A 23,202-nucleotide genomic window follows, 5' to 3' on the forward strand; every position below is an offset into this window, starting at 1 on the left:
GTATACTGGATCGTTGGTTCAATGGTTAGCCTGGCTTACCAAATTATAGTTTTCCTTTCTTCCGAGAATAACAAACGTTCATATAAACTTTCGCAATTTTTTTTTTATACTTTACAAGTTAGACATTGACTGCAATCTCACCTGATGGTAAGTTATGGAGCAATCTGAGATGGAAGCGTGCTAACTTAGGAGGAGGATGCAAAACCACACCCCCTTCGGTTTCTATACGACATCGTACCGAAACGCTGAATCGCTTGGCGGTATGTCTTTGTCGATACAAACTAGCTACGGCCGAAGCCTCCCACCAGTCAGCTAGTACCAGTATAAAAACATTCTCTCACTAACTGATAACCGCGACTTCGTCTGCGTAAAATTAGGTTTTCCACAGTTAACAACCAGATCCAGTCAGTAGTTTTACGTGAAAGAGTTATAGATACTCGTACCTTCATAACAATCAGGTTTTCGAAAATATCGCAGAAACGATGTTTTATTTTGGAACAAAAAGTAATAAACAAAAAGTAATTTTATAAATCTTCATTTCAAATCTCAAATAAATTGGTTCAGAATTCGCAACGTTAAAGACTAAGAAACATCCATCCATCCAACAAACTTTCGCGTTATATTATAAGTAGTTATAGTAGGATTACTGGTTACTGAACGTTCCTCACAAATACAAAGCGTTGAGGCAACGGCGTAAGACGCAGATCACGCAGAGGGCGCGGTACGCAGGACCCGTCTTGATCACCTTGCAATGCCGATGATCCTACACATTGCAGTAGTGTGTGTACACACAGACACGCTGGGGTATAATGTGTCGGTATTTCCACACTTTGTTCTGATATACATCAATTTCCGGCTGTTTTGCTGTTATATCAGAGTTAATATGGATCGAGTTGCATTTTTTTTTTTTTAATAGTATCTTGAAGTTTTGTTAAAATGTGAATGCAAGATGTCTTTTTCTAAAAAAAATGGATATAACATCGCGTTTTCTGAACACTTTATATAATTTTTTAAAGCATCACCACAACTAAATATAAAATATGTGCATATAAATGTATTTAATGTACACATACAACATGGTCCATATAATTACTCTCTAATCCTTTCAAGTACATATTTATGATTGAAGTTCACGTATGGGGAAGTTAGTATTACTTGTCAAATGTTTTCTGTGGTATAATCATCAATTGATTATATGAGTTATAGACAAATTACTGAATTTATTGTCTTCACTTGTGTATCAATTCTTGACGTTATTTTTACTTGAATTTTTAAACATAATTAATTAAAAGTAAGTTCAAAATAACGTCGAAATTCCAAAACATCCCAATACAGACAATATTATGGTTTCAGGACGAGTTTGAGGAACAAGTCCCGAATCCCGATCACCTTGCAATGCCGCCGCCCTTCCTCCACACACACACCAATGATGATAAACGCATACACACACAATCACCGTAGCTGTCGGAACAACGGCCCTTATTAACAAGAACTCGAGAGCCAAGTTCAAAAACCTTATCTATACTGCGTAGAAAAGATACGTATAGTTTTTAAGGCTTAACTTTTACTAGCACAAACTTTTACCATACTAGAATATAATATACATACCTATAGAAAGAAAGAAAGAAAAGTTTATTCAGAATACACATTACACAAAGGAAAAAGAAAAAATTTAAACAATTATTAAAATAATAGTAATATACGAGTACATATACTAAGAGATGTGTCTTTTGCGTTTATTTTTGGCTACTACAAGCAGACGCTATTAGGTGAACCGTGGGAATACGGGGTTAAAATATAGCCTATAGCACCCGGATAGTGTAGCTTTCCAACAGTGAAAGAATTTATCAATAATTTTCATTCAAATCCAGTACATAGTTGTTAAAATTTTCAGATAATCTAAAAAAACATCGCACTAATAACAGGTTTAATTTTCAGTTGTTCAGAATCACTTAGTACCAAGTAATTCAAATACTGGTACAAAATGAATTGCAATCATGTCGAAGGCCTTTACGGCATCAACCCATATTCGGCTCACTGCTGAGCTCGAGTCTCCTCTCAGAATGAGAGGGGTTAGGCCAGTACCACGCTGGCCCAATGCGGATTGGCAGACTTCACACACGCAGAGAGTTAAGATAATTATCTGGTATGCAGGTTTCCTCACGATGTTTTCCTTCACCGATTGAGACACGTGATATTTAATTTCTTAAAATGCACACAACTGAAAAGTTGGAGGTGCATGCCCCGGACCGGATTCGAACCCACACCCTCCGGAATCGGAGGCAGAGGTCATATCCACTGGGCTATCACAGCGAAGGCCTTTAGGTAGGTGTATACTAGTTATTATTTTTAAAACGTTACAAAATCTTTACATAATTATACAAAACGACATTGACTTATAATGTTCTGTATTATAAATCAACTTCCTCACATTGTATTCAGGTAGAAGTGAAATATTCTTTATCGAGTATTGTAAATTATGACATGAGAATTCCAGTCGCATAATCCTTCCGGTAGGCTCTTTGGTGGCATCGAGGAGATATAAATCTTTTTCTTTGTAAATACATAACTTGTTTTACCAGATTTATAGTCCACAACTTTAGGCTTTTTACACAACAATATCACTTCTCAAAAAGGTTCTTTTAGGGCGACACTTTTCGTTTCGATTCACATACATTGTATTTTTAATAATAAGCTTTACGGCTCTGGGTTCTAGCCCTTTTGAGCCCGGATTCACAAACAATAAATTAATTATCTCGGACCAATAATAGAAGGACCTACCTCGCAAGACGTTACCTCTCTGTCAAAGAATCAACGATCTATCTATAAGTGTTTGTAAAATCGACTGGGATAGTTGAGCGGCTAACGCGTGTAAAAAAACTAACAAACGCGTTAGATTGTTCGATTGTATCGATGTTTCATTGTTGTAATCGTTTTCGTCGTCTAAAAAACTCCCTAAATATTCCGGTTTGTGTAGTAAGTAGTTCAATGGCATGAAAAACGGCCAACAACTTCTAATTCAGTAAAAGATGACGTGACGTTCAATTTGAAAATATTTCTATTTTATTTTTGTTATTCTTTACATGTTAGCCCTTGATTTCAGTCTCACCTGATGGTAAGTGATGATGCAATCTAAGATGGACGGTATGATTTCTACACGACATCATACCGGAACGCTAAATCGCTTAGCGGTACGTTTTGTAGGTAGGGTGGTAACCAGCCAGACCTGGCACAATTAAGAAATTCTCAATCGGCCCAGCCGGGGATCGAACCTAGATCCTCCGTCTTGTAAATCCACCGCGCGTACCAGTGCGCCACGGAGGTCGTCAAAAACATAATTATAATTTATAATAAATTTGTAATAAAAACAATATCTAAAAGAAAAATCGATTCTATTCTTCTAACGAACGAACGAACAAAACATCGATCCATTAATTTAACGTTCTGTGTACAGATTATATTATTCTTGTTAAATATTTTATTATTTATTCTTGTTAAATATTTTCGATGACTGAGTTTACCTCGTCCCTTTCAAAAAACGACAGACAATTTTGTTGCTGCATTTGGGTGCGATGCATTTCCATTTCTAATTCCTCTATGTTAAATATATAGAGTTTGCACAAAAACAATACAAACGACATAAAAAGAACCCAAGCAGACATGAGTCACAAACCATTATGAAAAATAAAGATATTGAGTTTTATGGGTATTAAATGTGCATTTATAAAATTAAATAATAACTTTAATAATTTTTATAAATGTCGTATTTTCATATCAAAAGAAGATGTTTTCTTTTATTTTAATGTGAATTTTACCTTTCATTTATTGCAGAAATACCCTATACTATGATTAATTTTTTGATTTTGTGTTATTAAGTGAAAGAAGATTTGACATTTCACACACACACACTTCACAGCACAAAACACTACTTTATTTGTTGTCTGTGACTAATACTCCTACCTCACAGTATTCGTTAACTAAATCCAGACTGTTGTGCGTATTTTCTTCCTTTGTAATTTTTATTATTTCGTTTTGTTCTCGTTTCGTTGTTGTTGTTAATTATTGTTTATTTGTTGTTTGTTTTTCGCGCGTATCTTGTATGTATTATTTATTACCTCATATCTGCGAAACCGCTGAACGGATTTACGTAATTCAGATATCCTTAGATTTGTTTTAATAACCCAAGTGTTCTTAGATAGGTGAAATTAAAAAAAAACCAACAAGACGACTGTGAGATGCTATAGAATCGAGGTGATTTTTTTTTAAATATTGCAACAAGGGAATCAAATTCAAGGGCTTTTTGTGAGAATTTCAAAATGGTATATAATGGCCAACAAAAAACTACAATTAGAAAAACGTTATTTATTAATTGTATATACATAATACGCGAGGCAGACGACTATAAGGTTTATGAAGTGTAGTTATAAAATACCTTAAATAGACTAAATTAAATATATTGATTATAAAACTCGACATGTGCGAGTCGGATTCGCCCACCGAGGGTTCCGTAGATTTTTTTGAATATTTACTTATCCTCGGTTGGACGTAGGTATACACTATCGTACTTTGTAACAAACGTAACAAATAAATCCGAAATTCACCATCTATCTAACTAAAAATTATGAAATAAAATAATTAAATAAACGAATAACCCGACTGCATAAATGATACAAAAACTGATTAAACTAAAGTGGGGACCTATTAAAAAATGTAGACGTAAATCATTATATTCAATATAATAGGTCCCGACTGTTTTCTAATTTTTTTCTACACTTCTGGACTGAGCTTGTTTTTTTTCTTTTCAGTTTTTGTATCATATAGGCAGTCGGGTTTTTTATTTGTTTAATTAATTAATTTATTAATTTTATTTAGTTTAGTACGAAAATGAGTGAAGCGGAGCCTGGTACTAGCCGGAGCAGTTATTCCTCATTGCTATCGTTTCCGTCACCAAAAAAGAAACGTACGAAGCTATCACCCTTATCGTCCTCCGAGAAAACCGTTTTGATTAATGTGTTTAAATATGCCGAGGATACCTTATGCTTGCTTATACATAATAAAAAACAAAACTATAAGGGTTCTTTATTGACTACGGAACCCTGAATATAAGTGAAACATTATCTGTTAGATAAATAACAGGATATAGGAATATAGAATAAAAAAAATATTGGTTATCAAAGGAAGTTTTATTTCATGACAATATTCGTAAATAATGCTGTAGTAAAATGTTGAGCACTCCTGAGTCAGCTGTTTTTGTTTATTTACATTGTTTAAAATACCTACCCGATCTGACTATAGTTTCGGTTTTGGTCTTTAAATTATTCTGAAATAATAACAATGTAATGTACATGTAACATACACACATGAAGTTGAACAATATTTAAAACTATAAAAATTTTAATACTAGCGGACGCCCGCGACTTCGTCCGCATAAAATTAAGTTTTTTACAATTCCCGCGGGAACCATGAATTTTCCTGGATGAAAGTAGCTTATGTGTTAATCCAGACTAAAATCTATTTCCATTTAAAATTTCCACCAAATCGCTTCAGTAGCTGCAGTGCAAAGGAGGTACAAACATACATTACATGAGATCACAGTCAAGGATTAACTCTTCGTTAATTGAAAAACAAACGCTTGACCGAATCGATAACTTAAACCTGCTGCCATATACGTGAGAGAAAGGGAAGTCAGAGTGGCGCTGTAACGGGTTACGTTACGAATCAGTTTACCATCCCATAAGAACTTATCACTTCAAAAACTGTATTGCGTCAAGTCAAAAGAATTACAAGAAATAATAATTGTATAGAGATCAGATGTACCTGAAACTAGTTTCATTTCGAGCTACTGGTATGTGGATACTATAAAAAAGAGTCTGTATAAAAATAGCAAACACCTGCGAAGGTTCCACACCATCTGCTAATTTGTAATTTAATATTTATCAGATCGTCCGTACTCGATACAAAGGCTTTATACGGAGCTAAGTATACATCGCCATATTGACTGGTTTATACTATTGTGTAAACGGTAAAGGAGCGAAAATACTATGTAATTACGATCAGTAAATACAGATTTATGTCCCAAACTATCGAACTGGTAGATCTCAAACATCTCTCGAAAAGCTATTCTCAGTGGTTGAGGCTTCCAATAATTACTCCCCAGACCCCAATGCTACTTGTAGAACAAGACGACCGAAAAACATCTGAATCCTAACATCTAATCAATTTACGTCCCTGACATTGACATGACATTGCAACAGGCAACGCATCTTTTCCGGCAAAAACGAGGTCTCCGATTTTAAACGTCGTCCAAACGAACTGTCGTCCACGATTATGGGAATCTGGAAGGATACACTCAGGCCAAAACATCCTACTCAAAGAGGTCAGAGTCTCAAGGAGATTCTCTTAAAGTATCGATCCGCCCTTTTGATTTCTTCTGCCTTCGATCCCAACCATTCTGCGTACGCCCAAACGCCCCGGTGCTACTGAGGTCCCACTATAGACCATACGGCAATCACACGATCAGAAAAAAGGTAGAAATCTGGCCTTCATGAGCAGTTAAGGTTATATTTAAAAATACACATTTCATTGAACACTCAGTTTCATAGTTTAGACTAGAACTCAAAGAGCTAGCTAGCTAGCTAGCTCCAAAGTCTTTTATATTCTAGTTTCACTAATTAATTAAATATATTACATTTTATAACGCAATTACGAAAGCCGAGACGAAATAGCGCAAGAGAACAATGATGGGAGGCAATGAGCGAAAACAAAGATTAGTTAACGATTTGGCAAGAAGCAAGAAACCGTTAGCTTTCAACAATTATATCCATGTATGTATGCGGCTTTAGAGCTAACACACATCTGGCGAATCTAATATCAGTGCATTTATTAAATCAACTGCCAGCAATTGAAATTGCTTGTATTGAAATCAAGTCAAAATTAATTGACACTAATTGTATTCTCTTCGCCTCTAGGGGTTTGTCTCTTATGTTATTTAGTTTTATTTATTTTTTCTAGACACCTGCGGTACGCTACGTCAAGAAAATACGTAAGAGATATGCGCCGTCTCTTATGCGTAACATTCTAATAGAACTTATCGCTTTTCTATTCACAAATACACACTTCGCTGAGCTTAATCGGCATTTTCAGTTCAAGCACTAAATGTCCACTACATTAAGTCGGAGTTGCTATCACTCTAGTCACAGAGCGTAGACAGAGAATCAGAGGACATCATCAACTATCTACAATCAATGATGGTGTGATTCTCTGTTTACCTTCTGTGACTTGAGTGGTAACAACGCCGACAATTTTCGAGAAACTTATGTTAAATTAGTTACTTAATTATTTTAGTATCAATAATAATCTATTACACATTAAGCAGTTTGGTTTTACAAGGAGTCGCTAAACAACCGACGCAGGTGTTGAGTTAATTCAACATATCTTTGAAGCCTGACAAATCACAGGACGCTTTAGGAGTATTTTGTGATTTGTCCAAGGCATTTCAATTTTGATTGTGTGCATCATAAAACATTGGTCAGGAAACTACATTACTATGGATTCACTGATAAATCCCAAACTTGCTGAGTTCATATTTGATGAATAGAATTCAGAAAGTATACGTTAATGGAAATCAGTCTACCTAATAATCTTCATGCTAATTTCAAATAATTCTAATGAATAAAAAAAAACTAGTTCCTGCAATACCATTAATAGGCCGTTAGGAACTTGGACAATACCTACGGAGAATGATTCGATTATAAATATTCAATTGATAATAACCGAACGACGTCGTCGAATACATTAGCAACTGGTTTGTGTTGAAACACGCAACCAGGTGACCCTATTGTAGCAAGCGTTATTACACAAATTAGACTTTCGCAACCGCACAACCAGAATGTGCGATTTGTGAGAAAGTTGTAATGAAACTTTTTTGCAAATTCCTTTGATGAAAGGGCATTTTGATAAACTGGAAGTCGTTTTATAAATATAGGGTCCATATCAAAAGTGCTTGTAAACCAACTACCTACTAAGTCTACTTGAAATTAGCAACTATGACAAGATTTGAGAGAAATCTATAGGAATTTATTTATTTATTAGGTTTATTTACAACTAGCGGACGCCCGCGACTTCGTCCGCGTGAAAGTCGATGTAAACTTTCATCTACCCCTACCCTACCTTACCCTACCCTACCCTATCCCTACCCTACCCCTACCCTACCCCTACCCTATTCATTAAGGCTGCACACGCGACGGAAGCTTAAAATGGAGTAACTTCTCCCGTTTTCCCAACATTTCCCTTCACTGCTCCGCTCCTAGTGATGGTAGCATGATGAAAAGTATACTATAACCTGCCCAGGAGTATGAAGAACAATTGTACCAAGTTTCGTTAAAATCCGTCGAGTAGTTTTTGTTTCTATTACGAACATACAGACAGACAGACAGACAAAAATTTCACTAATTGCATTTTTGGCATTAGTATTGATCACTAATCACCCCCTGGTAGTTATTTTGGAAAAATATTTCATGTACAGAATTGACCTCTCTACAGATTTATTATAAGTATAGATTACACTAAGTAACTAAAACAGTAAAATTTAACTAAATTATAAATTAATACGGCTGTAGTAATTATTTCCAAATAAACACAGTATGGAATAAAGAACAAATTAAATAAAAGATAACATAAATATAAAATAAATATACATAATTAGCTTTAATAGAAAAAAAATTAGAGAAAGAAAGCAATAAAATAAGACGAGCAAATTTGCCACAAGAGTTCCAAGTGGAGATGCTTCTTTTTCGTAAAACTATATTGATTCTGAGTAAACATTAATCATATTATTGAAGGTCTTACATATTCTACTCGTAGGACTAAGAGAATTGGCCAAATACAGTTCTACGCAGCGGAGGATGTATAAGAAGATAGTGATTTAATATAGAGCACAAGTGTAGAAGAAATTCAAAGCGCTATACCTAACACAATTTAAATTAAACAAAAATATACTCATGTAATTCCTGGATTCTCAGGAATTACTAAACCTACCTAATATTTAAAATACTTTTACTATGTTAAAAAGTATATATTACAATCCATTAACTTTATGCTGTGCTTCATTTATACTGACGAAAGCAGTCTAGTGAAAGGCCGGAAAACTATAAATCTTAATATACAAGCAATCGTGAAAGGTGATAATGATCGTACATTGGAAAATTATTCACACTTTCCAAGAATTTGAATCTCTATTTGCGTTATGACGATCCCAATTTGCCATAACCGTTAACATAGCTTATGTAACGTTTGATAACTTCGGTGTTAAAGCAAATATGCTTCGAAATTGTTACTGCATTCGCCTCAAATAAATGTGGAGTTAGCGTTTCAAAACGCTTTTAATTCGTGGGCTTAAGCTTAGATAGACGTAACATTTGCTATATTTTACAATGGTATTGTTACTCTTATGTTTATACATATATATATATATATGTATGTATGTATGTATATGTACATATATATATATATATGTATGTATATATGTATGTATATATATATGTATGTATGTATGTATGTGTGGGCTTAAGCTTAGATAGACGTAACATTTGCTATATTTTACAATGGTATTGTTACTCTTATGTTTATACATATATATATATATATGTATAAACATAAGAGTAACAATACCATTGTAAAATATAGCAAATGTTACGTCTATCTAAGCTTAAGCCCACGAATTAAAAGCGTTTTTATATATATATATATATATATATTAATACTAGCGGATGCCCAAGACTTCTTCCGCGTGGAATTCAGTTTTTCGCAAATCTCACAAAAACCATAATTTTTTTCGGGATAAAAAGTACCCTATGTCTTGATTCAGGATATTATCTATCTTCGTTTTAAATTTCAGCAAAATTGGTTCAGTAGTTGCGGCGTTAAATAATAACAAACATTCGTACAAACTTTCGCGTTTATAATATTAGTAGGAAAGATTATGAACCCTTTATAGTAATTATGGATGTACGATGATTCTAAACTTATATTCTAAATTATACGCATGCAAATATTCGACTACGAAAACCTACATTTAAAGCAAGAAAAGCCGCGAGCTAGTCAAGATAGTTGTGTTTTTGCATAAAATCAGCAAAGTATATTGAATCTATCAATTTTTTTTTGGCAAATCAACGTTTCTTTACGGCGTTTTTAGTTTCTCTTACTAAGTCAAAGAGGGCTGCCAACAATAAACGATTAATAGACAACCTGCTTTCTTGCTTACGCCTACTTCTCACGACTTCCTACTGACGTGTTTGTTCTATTCCGCTTTCTTGACGCGTTAGTGACATTTGCACGCTGTTTATTTCCATTACAAAAGGAAGTAGATGCATAACACTTACAAAACTATTTACACAAAGTAAAGTTTCTGGAAAAACTAATAACCTACTAATATTTTTTCTTTTTAAAATTTTCATACACGAAAATTTTATTGAGGAAAACGAAACTTTAATGAAGTCAGAGATAGTTTAAAAATTAGTCAATAGTTTATTAAAGTGAAAGGACATAAGAAATTATTTCTTCCGGACCGTTGTAAGTCTAAACCGCAATTTTTTTTTTTAGTTTTTCTTTGAATTCTGACCGACATATTCGTAACATTAAAAAACTGCCAATGTATCTACTTTAATGACAAATTTTCATATGAACATGTGGTTTTAGAATTTAGCACAACCGGTTACGCAGGTTTTCTTGAGTTGTTAATCGCACATTTTATATTATTGGAGGCTGATGACAACGCTAATTTGTATAAAAATACAGTTACAAGAGGCTCTTTTGACTTGAATGATGTTTTTTTTTAATCTTTTTACCAAGTCTGATCAAGTCTGAGGTTTTACTACGAGTATGTGAATATCAACCGAACATTACAATTAATTATCATTATTTAACAACTTTAATAGGAACCCTAAATATCTTTAATAAAATATGTAAATGTACTCTTCTAAAGCTCTTATAAATTAACATATTCGTAATGTAAATGTAAGAGCTATATAAATATACCTACGAACAGACAGAAGCCTGAAAAACAAAAAATATCAAGTGACATGACGCTAACTTTGCAGAAATCGTTCAAAATTTCAAATTATAATACAAATTTTCATACTTTTTAACATATTTTCATGTCAACAATAAAATTAAGCACCTATCTAACTTCGCTGATCTTAATAATTTTAAATCTAACGATATTTAGAGGTAATTTTTATCTAGCACCTAATTATATGTAATACAAAACATATTTAGCCCAAATTGTCGCATATATATATATTACCTGTCTATCATAGAATGTGCATTTGGCTTAATATGGCACATGGTCTAATATTACAATACCAATAATAATTACTGGTACCTACCTACCTACTAAATAAAGTATTCATTAGTGGCAGAATTTTGAAACGTATTGGGCCTTGTTAATTAAATTACTTCCTGTAAAGTATTTAATAAATTCAATTAAGTAAACACGTCGTTACAATTTGCAATCGATAATAGATTTTAAACCAAGCAAATATCTACTAAAACTCAAGGAAATATGCTCTTAAAATCAAGCAAATATGTTCTAAAAATCAAGCAAGTCTCTCAAAGTCATCATCGTCAACCTATTTCTAATTGTCCACTGCAAACATCCCTCCACGTAGGAGAACAGCACGGCTAATCTCTAACTTGCGAGTTTTGTATAACTCGCAAGTGCGAGTTTCGAATTTGCCGCTATCTTTCTCATTCTACAGTATAGTGATAAACAAAGAGAGATAGAGGTGAATTCGATACTCGCACTTGCGAGTTATAAAAATTATCGTTACAAAATAGTTAATAGCCTAGTAGATATTATGGAGCTTAAATCAATCACGGTGTTCCAATAAGGTATATTTTGTCTTCACGTTTATGTGAATATTTATGAAAATTGAAGCAAAATTCCTTCTCAAATACAAACACGCTTTGTTTATAAATAAAAGCAAGCCGTATTGGAAATCATGTAACAATCATTTCTTTTGTCACCGCGTAGAGTAGGTAAGTATAATAAAATCGTGTCTAGGTTACTTTTTGTTATTTTGTTTACGTAGCTAAATATAGATACTGTGCAAATTGAGTTAGGCACGTGAACTTCAAAACGGAACTAGGTATTTTGATAAATACTAATCAAGCAAATACTTGGATATACTTGATTATCTGACGTCACCCAGACTTAGGCTTTTTAACTCACTCTCGAGGCGCCCGTACTGATACACTCAAGTCAAAACACCCTTCCCGAACGGCCCTCTAAGCCGTGGTCCGAGTCTCAAAGGAGATGCCCTTAGAGAGTCGTACCGCCAATCTAGTCTGCTTCTGCCTTCGGGCCTCATCAGGCGATGCGTCTGCGCTCGCCCAAACACCCCGGTGACGCCGCTGAGGTCCCCTAAGGAGCCTACGGCACTTACACAATCATAAAAAAAGGAACAGCAGCCATTTTGATTTTGTACAAAAGCCTTTGTGCTCTTGGGTTAGCCTACAAAACATTTCATACAAAAAGCAAAAAAATCTCGGAAGAAACGACGCATCGTTGTACCACCACAACTTTCTTCGAGTTTGCATAACAATTTAAATACATTTAAGATACTGCAAAGAAACGCAAAAGAAAGTAACGTTTTCTTAATCTATGTGACTTACAAATTAATGACTATTCTGTGCAGAATTTAAACATTTTTTAAATTTTTGCAGAATAAAATTCTACCAATACACTAATCGTGATGAGGTTAACATTTTTATCTGTAATTTTTTTTTAATTTTTAACAATGTTAATAGAATATAATAAAAATAGGAATTTATATATAATTTTATTTGATAAACTTTAAGATTTCCGGTTAAGATTTACTCGTAGTAAACTAAATATGAGATGTAGAGGAAAAATTATTAGAACTTGGTAAAGGAGAATCGACGTGCCACTTAGATGTCAGTTTATGGACACAAACGTGCTTGGTCTCTCATCTTACCATCATCCAAAGCAAAACAGACTTCCCTGCATACATTGACTATACAAAGAAATCAGTAGATAGATATTCAATATTGTGTAATCAACTAATACTTAGTTAAGAATTCCGAGTTTAATAAAATTAATAAGAACATAAAATTTAGTACGTATCGATATCGACATCGTCAAATTGTATGTGTGGTCGATTTCAAAGACGCTTTCTAAAGCGGAAAGTGGAAATTATTTGAAATTTAAATGCATTATAATTAGAAATCCATCGGTTTCAGCTCAGACCGGATGTTTTGGATGTGTGTGTGGTACAAAGGAAATAGTTCGAGATGGATACAAGAAACTACTAAGGTTTCACCACATGACTCGTTTTTATGAAAACGATACGATTTCTGAAAGTTCTATACTCAAAGGTCTTCAAAAAGGTATTCTATATTTGTAATATTCTAATTAAAGGTTCTATATTTGAGTGTATTTTTTTGTACTCTGGATTCGATCATTTATTTTTTTAATGGAGGGTAAATAGGTACCTACTTGCACTGTGTCTTCACTATTGAATTGAAGCAGGCATGGCATGACTTTGCAAAAGTTTAACATGGTAAATAATAATTAATTAAATTTTGCTAGTCTCCTCGAAATTGTTTCCTTGACGCATTCAAGCTTCAAAGTTACGTCAGTCTTCTCCGAAGTTTGCAATCGATCTTTGTAGGATCAACCGTCAACAAGCTCTGGTTTCGGACTAAAACGTACAGCAGCTGTTCTATTTAAATCGTATTTAGTCAATTTCGGTGGCGTTATCGCTTGAATTTGTCAGTTTTTCGACGAATAACTTGATCAAGTAGGTACTCACTGTTTATTGCTTTCAACTTTTTAAAGATTCGAAAATACACATTACGTACAAGTTAGCAAATCTGATTCATTCAGAATTTCTTGCAATAACTGATAGTCTTTGAATCTAAATGAATGCGAGAGAAGCAAAAATAATTTTGAGATTGTAAGTATTCCATTTTTGCATGTACCTAATATACAGAACTGAACGTAACCTACAATTTATACGGTGCAGTCAGTGATAACTATGTTAGAAGAGCATTAAAACTGAAACGCATGACAAAGCAACGTTGCAACGAGTACAAAATTAAAGCATTTTAGATTAAACTTGGTATGTATTAGGTAAACTTCGTACTTAGAAGTTTACAAAGCCTTTGATTATAGGCTATAGCGTTCCTCAATCTTCACTGTTATCCGTTAGAAAACATAAATGGCTGAATCAACATTCTTCGTTTTCATTCTTAGGTAGCAAATAAGTACCTAATTGAGATACTTAAAACCCAAATAGAATTCTTCATTAGTAGATCAACATAAAAATTTAAATATTAATAAAAGGGTATTTAGATTCATGGAATTTTATTTTAGTCTGTTTTAGATCGCACTTTAAACAAAGATACCCTCAATTAGACTGATTAAATTGGTTTTAGTGTGTTTTAGTTCGAATTTTAAACAAAGATCCTACCCTCTAATTAAGTGAAAATTCACCACTAGCTAGTTTAGTGGGTCTGAGAATAATTGTCCGAAAAAGGAATCGAACCAAAGCTGTCTAAAATAGCTTCTTAACAGTGAACAATTCAGAACATTTTTTGTAGCAAATACTCATAAGTAAATTATGTTAATTACATGAAAATGGTGTAATTTGCTAATTTAGACACATTAGACTCCCATGGTGCAATATAAACATATTTTAGACATTCAAGCAAGTCAATTCTGGGAACACATTCCGCAAAACGAAACAATATCTACCGCAGGTAGGCCATTTTAAAAGCAGGTAGAGAAAAAAACCTCCTTTGAGTGTATTAGCGTGGAACTGTGTTCTATGTTTAGTGAATATTTTTTCCTCGCATTGCCAATCATTTTATACGATAATTATAATTTCCGCGTAATAAAAGGAACTTTAGAGAGTATGCGGATTTTTCACAAATCTTAATATAGATAATTTCACTTAAAATCTGTTCACATTTTGTGTTGGACAGTTTTAGAATAGACAAAGCAAATAAACCTGTTTCCAAAAAAAACCAAATACAGAGCAAAATCAACCCTAAACGGGTGAAAATGTTTCGTTTATATTGAATTAGTAAAACGACGTCTAAAGTCTAGTGATACCATAATTTAGTGAGGAGGTTTTTTAGTCTATGATTGTGGGTCTAGTTTTGAAGAGGTCAACGGTTTTACATCATAAATGTAGACTCCCTCGAAGTGTCGGTATCGATAAGACCTTTTAGGATTTACTTGTAGTTGAGATTTGTTATTGTTCAGCCACCAATGTCCGTCTTCTTATCTTTTCCCTATACTTTAATTGTTTATTCTTGGTCAGCAGCGTTAGTTCATTGTTAATTCGTCGAATTTTGCATGTTCTGCAGAAATGCGTAATATGTAGTTTATCATTTTAGTACAAAGTCCATTTAGCAGTAGCGTGCACTTAATAGGTGCATGTAAGAACACTGTCTACCTTAAACATCTGTTTTACCCGTATTGGGAAAATTTTATAAAACTATTACTTATAGTACAAATACGTATTTGACTTTTTAATCACCTATTCCAGCTTATCCACAAAGCCGATGGGCTTGATGGATTTAGAAAAAAATGGACAAAATGGTTCTTTTTATTCCAAAAATCACAATTCCTGTGGGATACCTACTAAAACCCCTAAATCCATTAAGGTAAATGCACGACAGTTATATCTACTAGCATTTTATATTGTTTACGCCACTGACATACTTACAATACATAGTTTATTTCTTAATTACCCGCATTTTACCATTATTTGAGATTCAAACTATTTTACGAGTGATGCGGATGTTTTACTATACCTTGTTTCTTTCTAGAAGCTTATGTTTTTTTTAACTTGCATCAACTCAATTCAATGTTTCTTCTGCTCGAATGGATGCGCCGTACTCACTCACGGAATAGTACAGTTAGCCACACATGTTCGTGCTATTAAATACGTGCATATTTATGCGTAACGTGTCTACTCTAACGGTGCGGCAAGGACTTGATATTAAAACGTGTCAATATACCTTAATATATACTTACAATAATATGAATCGAAAGATTTGTATTTTTCTATGTACTTAACGAAATAATTCGAAAACTACTGGACCGATTTTTCTTTCACCAACAAACTTCATTATCAGAGCTTTATTTTATACCTATATTCCCACAGGAATGGTTCTGAAAACTAGGTTTTGCTAGTTGATTATAAATCTTACACAATAATCACTGGTAGGTGTTATATTTCCTACTTTTCTTGTAATTATTGTGTATTATTTTCTTGTTATAAGTAGAATGTTTTGTTGTTTTGACGAAGATTTTTTCCTGAAATTAAAAGCATAGTAGCAGGTATATATTCTATATAATTTAAATTATGTTTCGAAGTGAATGAGGTTCTGTTTTACGACCCGTATGTATCCTAAAAGCCCACCCGCATTAGAGCAAGAGGGAGGAAGCCTTAATGTGGACCGATAAAATTTACTGATAATTATTATGATAATGATACCTCTGATACATATATTGTGTGAGAGTGTGTAAGTATGTCTGCAAACTCGAAAAATACTGATGATTTTTTCTGTATTAAACACGTTTTTTTTCTTTGAAAAAAATTGTTTATGTAGGTAGCTACACAAAATTTGATGGATAAGATAAATTACTTAAATAAAATATACAAAACAGGCATAAAGTAGGTATAAGGAGATACCTACCTGCTTGTAACATTTTGATGGTATCTTCGTTCACAATTTGAGGTCGTCGTGGTTTGTTGACCAAGTTTTAAAAACAATTGACGATCAAATTGCGTTATAGCCTGATACCTACTTAGGTATTCGTATTGCTTGTGCGGTGCATTATGAATATGATAACTTGTTCGTACTTATATGGAAGTACCTACCTACAATAAATTATATCTACAAATTAACTTCCCTAAAGGCCAGAGTTTACGAAGCTTAGTTATTCGTTCGTCTAGTTCATCTTTAGAAAAACAGTTCCTGCCAATAATAGTAATTCAGGCATGTCCTAAAAAATTGTCATTTCAAAGTTCTAAATTCAAAATTAAGATTTTAATAATTTTTAACTTTTAACAATTTAAATATTTTTAACGGTTACCAAATAGACGGTAGGACGATTTTTTGTATACAAGAAATGGACTTAATAATAATTTTAAAGTAAATAAATATTTTGTTTACCTGTATACTGTTGCGTTTAACTTCAACATACAGCCAGTTGTCGGTAGAGAATGCAATTGCCATTAGAGCAGCGGCCACGATCGCTGTAATGGTCGCTATAGACAAAGTTACCGCTGAGCAAGGCATTTTAACAACCTTCAAGAGACAGTAAAAAAAGTAGAAGGAATAGGGTATATAGACACAATCACAACACTATGTTTATTCGGGAAGTTCACCTATACAGCATTTTCGTAAACACTTAACGGGACGGGAAACACGACAGCACTCTCACAATGTAATAAAAACTCATATGAATGCGGTCATCGCCTACTGCAGCGTACAGAGTTCGCGCGCGAGACTTCTTGGTTCTTCGCCTACTTCGCTCCGTCTTACCTTGCCGCTCTCTTGCGGATGTGAAACTTTCGAAAGCGAACCAACTCCCTCAAGTGGCAGGAATTTAAATTACAATAACCGGTTCCGTGATACCAGACTTAAAAATTTCAATTCGTATTTTATCTATGATACACAACGTGAACAAACGTTTATATATTTTAAAAAGGTTTTCATTTAGATTTAGTATATTAAATATATGCAAATAAAAATTAAAATTAAATTAATCCTAAATTATTGTAGACAAATAATTTGTTAAAAATAATCATAGACAAGTAGTTGTTTTTCTGTGGTAGAGTAGAATTGTCAAAAAGCAAAAATATTTACTGTCAATGTCAACTGTCATGTAAACAATTTTTTCGGCCCTATTGTTATTTAATATTAATAATACCTTTACGGCATAAAATAACTATTAGTTTCTAACAAGTGGGAAGTGTAAATATAAAACATTATGTAAAATGGCATATTCTGCAGAATACGCTAAATACGACGATGTGCTGACTTCTATTTTGGTGAACGAAAAATCGATATTGGGTTTTTTGTCGACAATATTCAATTTTCTTGCGAGACGGTAGTAATTCGATATTCAAAATTAACAAACTAAACAACTATTCAACGTAAAACTAAAGCATATTTTAATTTCATTTCAGAACTGATTTCTACTATGTTCCCGAAGATACTGAATATAAAAACATGGGATTCCCCCCAGGAGTGGCGGAGGAGCTGGTGCTAAAAGTGTTGCGAAGATGTGACCCAAAAAACTGGCACCCTAACACTGACACTTCATCAGATATGAACGAGATTATGTGCTCTACTGTAGCACAAGAAGTGGAAGTCATAGCAGATGATGACATGGATGAAATTAATGACACCATGGAAAGCGCTACCATACAAGACAATGAAACAAGTGATAACAGTAATAATCAAAATAAGATACAAGAAAACATTGAAAGTTGTGAGATTAAGACAAAAGACAAGAGTTCAATCATTCCTGATGATTATGAGCCTCCAGTGATACCAACTCAAAAAAATAGTGAATCTTACAATGGAGCAATAAGAGAAAAATACTCTTGGGCACAGACTATCATGGACTTAGGTAACCATAAAATAATTAAGAACTTTTTTATATAGGCACAATTTCTGTGGGATGATCAGAGAAAAAGTAGCCTATGTGTTACTTCATCCAGATCTATAAACTTGTTCTGGTGTGATTAAGTTATTTAAAGTCCAACCAAACATTCAAACAAGCTGTCACATTTTTTATAATACAAATTAGATATAACCAAAAATAACAAAGTTTACATCACCAGGATTTCTGAGAAACACTTTATTATTTCACAAATACAACATTACGGGATGTTAAAGTCCCTGTTCACTGACTCATAGGTGTATTGTATTTTTCTTTTCAGATGTAACAGTAAAACTACCACCAGATATAAAATCCTCTAAAGAGCTTAAAGTTACAATAAATCCTGGAGACTTGACTGTAGCGTGCCGCAATGGTGATATAATCATAAATGATGCACTACCATATAAAATAAAGACACTGGATAGCTTTTGGAGTATCAGCGAGGGACGATTGCTGTTACATTTAGGTAGTAATGGTGTCACATACTATACTATCATAATATTTTTGAAGCCTCAATAGCTCAATAGGCAGACTAATCACGGAAGGGTGGTTTGATCCCCACCTAACGGGGTGGGGTTCAAACCACCCTTGGGGGTCTATTGTCATACCCACTTCCAATACAGTCTTTTCACTTTCCAGACTAGTTAGACAGGAATGGAAATATTGGTCAAATTTACAAAAAAAGCTGACAAATTTAAAAAAAAGTATTCTTGGGCAAACAAGGCCTTAGGGCATGTGGTATCTTCTCCATAATCTTATGATTGTTTTGATAAAAGCTTTTTCTTCACCTGCTAAGTTTTAATGTGTTTCTTGTTATAATTTGCCCACCAATTTATATAACTTTTATTAATTATCAATAAAAAACAATGTAATAAATTAATAATATTAATCACACAGAAAAAGTTCAAGAACGCTGGTGGAATAAATTATTAAATGCTGAAGAAGAAATTGACATTTCCAAAATTGATTGTTCACGACCCCTAAATGAATTGCCAGAAGATCATATTGCTAAGGTAAGATATTTAATAGTAAACCACAGTATAATTGCTTCTCAGGAATTAGCTTCTGTCATTTTTAGTTTAGAGAACACTCTGTACCTAGGGATGTGTCCTAAACGAACACAAATAGTGTAAAAATATAGCACACTGACAAACTCCTGACTTAGTAAGAAATTATGATGTTGACTGAATATAAGAAATAATATGTTATTCTTCAATGTTTGATAAAAAAAACTTAATAACTTTAAATTACAGTTGAAAGTTGTGATCTTTTGTTTTCTAATTTCTATTAATAGGAGATAGACTTCATATATGAGGACATGCAGACCTCATCTTCTTTTACTTTTTATTAAAGTGTTAGCTTTTAGCTTTAGCATTTTATGTTCTGTTTTGTAAACTTTGAAAAAACCAGTGTAGTCTTTATTTTCTTCTATATTACTGCTGTCACTCAATAATTTTATTATCATGAAGGGATATACTTACTTCTACTCTTGTGTGTATTTTTAAATAGATTTTAACCACAATAACTTAAACCTTTTAGATACATGAGTTGCAATGGAATCAAGAACAGAAGTTAAAAGGCCTGCCTACAAGTGACGAAATTAGGAATATAGAAATACTCAAAAAAGCATGGAATGCACCTGGCTCTCCTTTCCAAGGCACCGAATTTAATCCAAATGTACTCAAAAAGTAATTTTCTTTATTGATTAATATAAAACCTTAAAGATTTATTATAATGCATTTAAAATTACAAATATAATGTTGAGTGTGTAATAATAATATCAATAAAAAATTAAACAATGTATAATAAAACTTGAGTTTTCATTGTTCATCAAACTTAGATAGAACAATTTTCCCAATTGTGTGTTTTTCTTCCAAAAGCTTATGAGCTTCCTTCAAATTAGCAGCATTAATAGGAGACAAAACTTTAGTAAGTGTAGTTTTCAATTGACCATTTTCCAACATCTTTGAAATTTTTTGGAGTATCTCATGATGCCTGAATTTATCATCGGTATTGTATTTAATTCTGGTGAGCATCATTTCTGACACTAATGTCACACTTTTGTCCTTTAGAGGTTGTAAATCCACAAGTCCACTGCTGTCTACAATCAAACATATCTTTCCCTGTGGTTTAATTGCCTGCATTAATGTGTCCCAGTAAGGATATGGATCATAGTTAACTAATATGTAGTCTACTCCATTACCAAAGCCTTTAGCTTCCAGTTGTGGAATCAAATCTTTAGTGTGATTAAGGACAGTATCCACTCCATGCGCTAAAGAAAATTCTTCAGTTTCCTTTCTTGAAGCAGTCCCAATTACATTGAGGCCTAAATTTTTGGCCAATTGAGAAGCGACTGAGCCAACTCCTCCTGCACTGTTTATTATTAACAGAGATTTACCAGCATCTTTCTTTGAAAGTAACAATCGGTCATACAGAGATTCGTAAGCAGTTACACCAGTTAATGGCACGGCAGCTGCTTGTTCGAACGTCAAATTTTTCGGCTTTAAGCCTACTATTACCTCATCAAGAGCTACATATTGTGCATTAGAACCAGTTCTCCTGAAATCGCCTGTGAAAAATACTTCATCTCCAATTTTAAATAATTTGGTTGCATCACCTTTAGCCACGACGACGCCTGCTCCGTCGAAGCCAAGAATTCTCGGAGATGTTTCGATCGTTGGTTTCGGTGCGCGCTGCTTAGTGTCGATAGGATTGACTGCAGTTGCCTTCACTTCCACTAGAACATCATTCTTTTGCACAGTCGGTAACGCCACTTCTAAATCAAGCAAGCTACTCGGATCCGAAATCGGTAAATACTTGTAAAGACCTACAGCCCTCATAGTTTTCGGTAAAAATCTTGCCATTTCGATTGAATGTTCTTGAGATGTACTTGTGTCGCACAAACTTATGATAACAATGATAGATAACAGGCGATACCAGTGTTGCCAGATGGGTCTTGTGAGAAGTTACCCAAAATATTAAAAAAAGTAACCTTTTTGTCTAAAAAGTAACCTTTTCACTAACTACTCTTGCTTTTTGCGTTCCACAGCATGGCTAAACCACCATTTCAGCCTCTAGGGGCTAAAGTAATTTTTTTTTTTTTAATATCTGTCTGTTACGAATTTTTGTCAAGTTTGCCGCTAGACAAGTACTAAATTACTTTATACCGAAGAAGATGTTACTCCTAAATAGAATCATCTTATGTAAGGCCCTGATTGTTTGCCTTTTCCTCATGGAATAAGAAAAATAACATTAAAGAGCAAGAATTTAAAAAACAATCGACGTGAATAATAATTCATACTTGATTCTTTTAAGAAATTCAATGTTACTGCAACTTACTTATTTCACAACGTCAATTGTGACATCTTCATTTATAGTGTGAATTGTGACCTTATTTTGAAGATTGAACAAAAAGGAAACACCTCTTATACAATGGGTCTGTTCAGTCCCTTGTTTAACAATCTATACATATTTTTTACTGGAAAGGTAATAAAAGTTAATAGAATGTTAGTTGAATTGACACAGAAACATCAATTCTTGAGCACTTGTCCGCATTTCTTGATTTAACGACCTTTCTGTTTTAGGTGTACGAAATTGTAAGTTATTTCTAAAAATTCCGAAATATCACGTAAAAGTAACCTTTTTATTAATGTAACCTAAAAGTAACCAATGCAGTCAAAAAATCACCTAAAAGGTTACAAAAGTAACCTTCTGGCAACACTGGGCGATACATTGAATTATTATGTAAATAGTAACTACCGATAACCGAACACAAACATTAAACAATGTTTAGTCGTTTATTGCTTAGTAATGGTGCACTTTTCAACCTTATGACATTGGTGAATAGTGAATACAACGCTTACTAAATATGTATAAGCAGCTTTATGCAAATACAGTATGCAGTTTTATTTATACTAATAACCTTGAACCCACAAACGGCTAAAAAGATACAGACAGCTTACTTCATAGAAACTGCTTAGCACATTTGAGAAATTTGAATTTCATTCATAATTTTAAAATCATATAACCACAAATTTCATTCATAAATTTATCCTTTATCTCTCTCATACAAGGCAAATCTTCATTAAAAATCCCTTTGCCCTCTCTTTCTATTCTATGTATATGTAGAATGTGCCTACACGGCGGAAACGGAAATACTTGTAGTAATTTGAAAATGGTTGGAAGGGGTCGTAGGTTTATTCCGTAGTTAAATTGATTTGTGAAAGTAGGTTATGCCGTACTATTTGTGGTTATCCCATATAACCGCAAAATGTTACCGGTCTTCTGATATGCCGGTTTCGTTTATCTCGATTATTTATATTGTTACTAGACTTTTTCTTTTGTATGATAAAAAAAAAGGCAAAATCTTTTATTTATTTCTTTAATAAAAATGTAAACATTTCCATGCAATAAAATACCAAATTGTACAGTTACAAAATTATATGACTACTTCACAAAATATATGACAGATGTCGCGTAATTAATGGATATAA

The 23,202-nt window shown here is 33.4% G+C and overlaps 3 protein-coding genes across 4 annotated transcripts in view; 1 reads left to right on the top strand and 2 right to left on the bottom strand.

The window, feature by feature from the left end:
• LOC112052867 (uncharacterized) overlaps window positions 1-17,609 on the bottom strand; it is a 61,961-nt gene extending 44,352 nt beyond the window's left edge. Inside the window, exon 1 of one of the 2 annotated variants that reach the window (XM_024092101.2) lies at window positions 17,212-17,609. In XM_024092101.2, coding sequence (XP_023947869.1) covers window positions 17,212-17,337 — 126 coding nt within the window. In that variant the 5' untranslated portion in view covers window positions 17,338-17,609. The remainder of the gene's footprint in view (window positions 1-17,211) is intronic. The other variant, XM_024092100.2, reaches the window with a different exon arrangement.
• Window positions 17,610-17,914: 305 nt separating this feature from the next.
• LOC112052863 (nudC domain-containing protein 3) lies at window positions 17,915-20,520 on the top strand. The gene is made up of 5 exons (XM_024092095.2): window positions 17,915-18,151; window positions 18,231-18,676; window positions 18,990-19,175; window positions 19,607-19,722; window positions 20,249-20,520. The coding sequence occupies exons 1-5, from the start codon at window positions 18,039-18,041 to the stop codon at window positions 20,399-20,401; spliced, it is 1,014 nt and encodes a 337-aa protein (XP_023947863.2). The 5' UTR covers window positions 17,915-18,038; the 3' UTR covers window positions 20,402-20,520.
• Window positions 20,388-22,293, bottom strand: LOC112052862 (zinc-type alcohol dehydrogenase-like protein SERP1785). The gene has a single exon (XM_024092094.2). It carries the CDS (start codon window positions 21,571-21,573, stop codon window positions 20,530-20,532), a length of 1,044 nt encoding a protein of 347 aa, XP_023947862.2. The 5' UTR covers window positions 21,574-22,293; the 3' UTR covers window positions 20,388-20,529.
• Between the last annotated feature and the right edge of the window lie 909 nt (window positions 22,294-23,202).

The sequence above is a fragment of the Bicyclus anynana genome, chromosome 11 (assembly GCF_947172395.1).
Source record: "Bicyclus anynana chromosome 11, ilBicAnyn1.1, whole genome shotgun sequence".
Taxonomy (NCBI): domain Eukaryota; kingdom Metazoa; phylum Arthropoda; class Insecta; order Lepidoptera; family Nymphalidae; genus Bicyclus; species Bicyclus anynana.